This window comes from Gossypium arboreum, chromosome 11 (assembly GCF_025698485.1).
Source record: "Gossypium arboreum isolate Shixiya-1 chromosome 11, ASM2569848v2, whole genome shotgun sequence".
NCBI lineage: Eukaryota > Viridiplantae > Streptophyta > Magnoliopsida > Malvales > Malvaceae > Gossypium > Gossypium arboreum.
Genome location: NC_069080.1, coordinates 107,156,507 through 107,163,168, shown reverse-complemented (window position 1 = coordinate 107,163,168; position 6,662 = coordinate 107,156,507). Strand labels below are relative to the sequence as shown.

The window sequence follows — 6,662 nt, the reverse complement described above, 5'->3', positions numbered from 1 at the left end:
GATGGATTACAAAATTGTTTTGTGTCTTAAATTCTAGAGGGCCAAAAAATATTGTTTGGGAAAGATTCTAAAATAGGCGAAAAATTACATACGGTAATCCACTAATATTATAGTCACCTATTTTATTTTGCTGATTGTTATTTTTGTTGAAAAATATTATGTATTAGAGATTGGTTATTTAAATACAAAAATGTTTATTTGCACCATATTGTGGTGTATGGTTCCATTTTAAAAAATGGAGCTAGATACAAAATCCAAAGAAGATTCGTAAATTATTGAATTTGAGATATTCAAAGTTTCGAAATATAATTGAAGAGACATTTGCTATTTAAAAAAAAAAAAAACTTCCCCTATTAACACCCCACCTTATTATAGTCTAAAAAAAATTGTTGTACCATACTAGCAAGTTGGATACTTCATAAATTCATTCAGATTCGGAATTAAAATGAGCCATATTTTATAGAGGACATAGAAGAAAGAAAAAGACCATGATAATTTTAATAATACGGATTCAAGTTCCGCTTCATATGATGAAATAATTGGTTAATGACCAACAAATATAATAAGAAGTGTATGTTAAATATTAAAGAGAGAATGTCCCAACAATATGTAATCTTGGAGTAATTAGATTAAATTGCATATAATGTTTATTTTATCGTTATTTTTATTAATAATTGTATTGTCAACTACTTTCTTGGATTGACATGTCACATACGATAATTTGATTTTAATTTTTGTTAATTCTTTAAAAAAATTCTCAAGTACTATTGATAATCTTTTATAATAATTAATAATTTTTAAAAAAGTATGTAATTTAAAATTGTACTATCAAATATGATATATGAAATTACGATGTAATTGCATTCTGTCAACCAAACACATCTAGAAAATTATAATTTTTTATAATTACAAGCAGATGAAATTTATTACCTTAATAATTACACTGTCATCCAAGTATTTTGTGGTATCCAAATACACTCTTAATATTTTAATTTTTAAGACATAACGACTCATTTGACCTTCCAACTTTACAAAAAAGAAAAGTTATTTTAATTCTTCATTTATCTTTTCTGCTTTTTTAGTTGAACTTGTGTTGTTTGTCAAATCGCCTCAAAATGAATGGAAAAAATTAAATTTTGAAATTTTAAAAAAAAATTATCCACTTACATAACATATGTATAAAATATCATACCAACAAAATTAATAAATATTAGCTTTTTCATTATTTTAATAAAGAAAAAAAACACTAATTCAAGCTAATCATTATTCTATTTGATTAATAGAAGCGGACGGTGGGAGTCCAATCTATATTGAGGTATAAAAATTTCCAATATATTTTGGGCCAATAGAGATAGTGGGTGATTTAACCCAGAGATAGTGGGTGATTTAACCCAACCCAGTTATCATTTTAATTTTTTTTAAAATCGGAATCCAGTCCAATCTTATCAACAAAATCCGCTCCCTTAACCGAGCACCACAAATTCCCATCCCTAGCCCGGTCAGAAAGCCAACCCACCACACTGTTTGCACTTTGCCGTTTGTATCGAAAATTACAAATCCTATTGTCAACAAACATCCAGCTATCCTATTTTAAAAGCAAAGGATAAACCCTACTTACTAACCCTTTAACTACCTATCTTCTTCACACTCTCTTCGTGCTCCCGCCGTATTTCACTTCCCCTCTCTTCTCTCTTCTTTTCCTTCCTTCCTTCCTTCTGTCAACACCACTCTCTAATGGCTTCCCTTGCTGGTTCATCAATCTCTATGCAACCTCGCGAGACCCTGGTATTTCTTCTCTTCTCTCTTTTCCTTCCATCAGATCTCTTTAGTTACTACTTACTACACTTTATTCTTTTATTTTTATGTTTTTGTGTTTGCTTTTTTTCCTGATCTGGTTCTTCTATTAGTCGATCTTGCTTTGATTTTACCTTTTTTTCCTTAGTGTTTTCTTACTGTTCAAAATGAGGCTTTCGAGTTTGCTAGTTCAACTCTTTTATGGATGATTTTAACGGGGTGATCTGAGATTTTAAAATTCTACTTTTTTTTTCCTTCTTGCTGTTTCTTGCATATTTCAGACTAGTTTTGCTTTTGAAAGAAAAAAAAAAAAGAAAAAAAGAAAGAAAGAGAGTGCATTTGGATGTAAATAATTAAATGTTGATATTGTAATTATATGGAGAACATAATGCATTACTTTACTTTCATATCGTGCACTTATGTTTAAATTGATATGCATTTAAGTTCCTTTATTTATATTCAATCTATTATGATTTTGCTTTTTAGCAACCTCTTAGAGCAACAGAGCAAGTAGATTCTGTTTCGATATTCTTCTTTTTATGTGAATTGAATTCTTGACTGATCTTTATTCTTTTGAACACATTTTGACAGGCTACAAGCAGGGTTTCTGGGTTGAAATTGGTTTCATTTGTGAACCGGGGAAGAAGCAGCCTCTCCTTTAGGTTGCGTCCAGATCGCTTGCGGATTTCATGTGCTGTATGTTTCTCATTGAATGATATGATATTCGTTTCTACGCAATGTAACCCATTAGTGAAGGGCAAAGGCTATATAACAGGGATTTACATTTCTTTTTAGTGTCCATTCCATCGACAATAAGGGAAATAACATGGACTTGTAAATTAAATAGAGAGATGATAAGATAAGAATCCACTTGTGGACTCTCTTCTAACAGTGCATGGTTTTCTTATCTTTGATATTTCTCGTATGGGATTGTTTGAAATATGGTTAACTGTTTGTGCTATTATTTTGTTAACTTTAAGGAGCGCAAGGAATGGTTGGCAAGTCACTTGCCTCTAGTACCTGTTTATCTGTTATCATGTTTGTCTTTTCTTGTGCTTTTGCATGAAGTCCTTTGTATATAAATATTCATTAATTTCTGCTTCTTCTATAAAAGTTTATTGTGCTTCAGATTCAGGGTTTGTTGTAACTATGCTTGTTATGGCCTGGTCATTTAAGTAGGAATGACTGTTGTACCTTTTGTGAATGACATAATGCTGATACCCTAGTTAAATGTTTTGGGCAGGCCAAACCAGAGACAGTGGATAAGGTATGTGAAATAGTAAGGAAACAACTAGCCCTACCAAGTGACAAACCAGTCACAGGTGAATCAAAATTTGCTGAACTTGGAGCCGATTCTCTTGATACGGTACTTAACTGTTTATAACCATCTGAAGCAGTTTTTTCTTTAATAACTGGATCTTGTTTGTTTTTACTCCTTATTTGGGTAGGATTAGGTGCTGGACCAAGGAGAGTATGCATTTCTTTTAGTTTGATGAATTTTTTCCCTTCTTTTTCTTTGTTGTACCTCTTGTCAATCAGTTATTTTTTATTGCTTGTAGTAGTATGTGTGTAATTCGATAGAATGGGCATTTCAGGTCGAGATTGTAATGGGGCTTGAGGAAGAGTTTGGAATCACTGTGGAAGAGGACAATGCCCAAAGCATATCAACTGTTCACGATGCAGCCGAGCTTATTGACAAGCTCTGCGGCGAGAAAAGTGCCTAGAAACAAACCAAGGACCTAAGTTTGGGATTCATTTGCCAATTTATTTGTGAACTCATCATGCCTATTTATTTGTTCAAATCTAGTAAAACTCATAAAGTGGTTGGTATTTTAGTTAAATTATGGATTTAACGCTTTTGTGTTGTAAGTCAAGAAAATACTATTTGATCTTCTTTTCAGTAAGTTGCTAGCATATATAATTGTAATGAGTATTCTAGACTTAGCCTGAGGGTTAGGGGTTGAGTTGTCTAAAAATGATTATATGCCTCATATATTACCAAAGATTATATAAATTGAATAATATGAACCCGTATCCTAAATTAAAGTATGAGATCATTTGGTGCAATTAGTACTAAATTATATATATATTTTTGCGTAGTGCTAAAAATGTCTTTTTCCCAAATCCTTTAATGAGTTGTTAAGCGATGATGTAGCGGTTGACATGAGTGGTATTGTAATGGTTGTTTTGGTAGTTCACATAAAAAAAAGGTTGATATGGAGGATTAATTTATTTTTAATTATGTTGTGAGGATTTAATTGTTTTAATTATTTTATGAGGTTCTATTGTTTTTTAAACATTTAAGTTTAAAATTATTAAAATCTTATAATAAATTGACAAAGTTATAAAAAATATTAAAATATCACAAAATTTTTGAATGTTATTAAATCTTATAATATATCATTAATATATTATGAAAATTTTATAAATGTTTTAGAAATTATAGAAAATTATAAAATTACTAAATAATATATAATGGTTTGAGTATATTATGAAAATGAAAGAATTATAAAATTATAGATTTTAAAAATATATAAATTAAAAGCTATAAAAAAGTTGAATAAGATTATATTAAAATATTAAATTTTTAAAATTATAAAATTATAAAAATATATAGTAACTTTTTCATATTTTAAAGGTTTGGAATATTTGGTATCGGTAATAAAAAGCGTAGAGTTAGAAGTGGTAATGATTTTGGTTGAAGCGAAAGAAGTTAATAAGAATTTTCAAATGAATGAGAGAAAATAAAAGTAATAATTTTTATTAAAATTTTGAAAAATTATTAGAAATTATTAAAAGTTATAAAAATAAAAATTATATAAATTATTAAAATTTAAAATTTAAAAATTTAAAAATACCACTTTTATAAAACTTATAAAATTTTATCATTTCAATCCTTAGACCCTAAAGCCTAAAATTTTAACTTTATAACTTTTTTATAAAATTTTATAAAAATTTATTTTATAATTTCTTAAAATTAATTAAGAGATTGTAATTAAAAAATAATAATTAAGAGGTAAAGTAATTAATAAAAATCAATTAAATCATCCACATTATCATTTTTCCATGTCACCGTGTAATCGCTTATTAGAGGTTTCAACAAAAAATTATTTTTTAGAGATTCAATTGATTGCTAATTTTTAATTAAATGCTCAATTATTTATATATTTTCAATTAAGGACATTTTTAGCACTTAAATTTTTTGAGATTCAAAGGGTAATAACAAGTTATTGAATGACAACATGCACTAAGGATCAAGATTTAGTGCCACCATTTACTTTGTTGATACTTTGAAGAGTTTGCACTAAAGGAAGGTTCAATCTACATACAAACTTCTTTATGCATAACCATTGTGTACTTATTTTTTTAATTAACAATCTAGTGGCGGATTGTTGGAAATTGTAAATTGCAAATTCATAATTATTCATGAGCACTTATTAGAAAGTGACGATTTATTCAAAAGATACATTTGATTCCATGAGACATGTTTTTCTAAGAAGTATGTCCAATGGAAATCAAACATAAAGGATTGTGACTCTTCAAATAGTGTCAATTGAGTGTATATAAATCGAGGGTTTATGGTGCTCACAAATCACAATTGCAATCAATCTTATTTTTCAGAAATTAAAGTAAGAGTTAGGGAATTCCTTGATTTTGCTAGTCAAAGGAAATTCAAAAGCTTCATTGTATACCGAAAGGACCTTTGTCTTAACTCTCTAGCAACTTTGTGTGGGGGTAAATAGTTCTCTTTGGAAAACGTCAGCCATGCCTCGAAGTCTACTGTTTATTTTAATATCGTCTCCGGATCTATCTTCTCCACTCTATATATCCAGCACAAAATGTAGATAATTATTTATCTTGCATTGTATCCTTGAAGTTCATTTTCTTTTAATTCTTTTGCATACCAAAATGTAGGTAAGAGCGAATAGCTCTTAAAGAATGTGACATGGTTACATGTCTTAAAGCCTTTGATTAATTTCTCATAAACTTATTTTTATTCTCACACACCAATATAATTTTTTTTTTTTAAGAAAACGAAGTAAAGGCTTGAAATTCATCATATCAATGCAAGAATCTTGAACTCTGAATCAGACGGAGTCAAGGCTCTCAAAACTATCATTGGTCGAACCTGTTAGACCACTGGTTCTTAGTTTAACCCATTCAATCGAATAAATTATTAAAAAATGATTCGATCGGTGTGATCGTTGATTTGACTGTCCAATCAGTCGATCCGACTAGTTCATGGGTCAATAAATCTAATCACTTATTCCAAATCGATACTCTAATTGATTTTTGGTGCAACCAATTCAACTAATTAATCTAATCGGATTTTGAAAATAGTGCCCAAAAATTGAAACAAAGTAAAAGCTTTTGCGACCTGCATGTGTCGGTTGATTCGTCCAATATAAGATATGTTGTGTGCAGTAGTTGAAAACCAAATGAATTTAAGACATTTTGAACTAAGATTATTTTTTATTTTTCATTACTAATTAATTTATATTTAAAAACAAAAAATTTGAAGTAAAATAAAAGTTTTGAGAATTATACATTTAAGAATAATTATAATTTAATAAAAATTGTGATAATTATTACACATTTAAAAATATTTTTAAATTGTAAATATAAGTTAAAAATATTTTATGTAAAAAAAAGTTGTGCTAATTTTATTGATGTAAATAGTGTTTTTATTTGAATAGAATTTTAAAATCTTAATAATCACTTAATTAATATATTAGAGTTAATTATATTAACCACTATTGTTTTGAATAATGTTACTTTGCATTAATTTCTTAAAGTAAAACTTATTGTATGTTTAATATGTTAAAATGTTTTAATTATGACTTGAAAATTTTCTATTATAATATTTG

The 6,662-nt window shown here is 28.1% G+C and overlaps 1 protein-coding gene across 1 annotated transcript; it reads left to right on the top strand.

Annotated features, from left to right (window-relative positions):
- Nucleotides 1-1,557: 1,557 nt before the first annotated feature.
- On the top strand, nt 1,558-3,840 carry LOC108470457 (acyl carrier protein 1, chloroplastic-like). Its single transcript, XM_017771772.2, has 4 exons — nt 1,558-1,785; nt 2,386-2,490; nt 3,038-3,160; nt 3,390-3,840. Exons 1-4 carry the CDS (start codon nt 1,735-1,737, stop codon nt 3,516-3,518), a joined length of 408 nt encoding a protein of 135 aa, XP_017627261.1. The 5' UTR covers nt 1,558-1,734; the 3' UTR covers nt 3,519-3,840.
- The last annotated feature ends 2,822 nt before the right edge of the window (nt 3,841-6,662 follow it).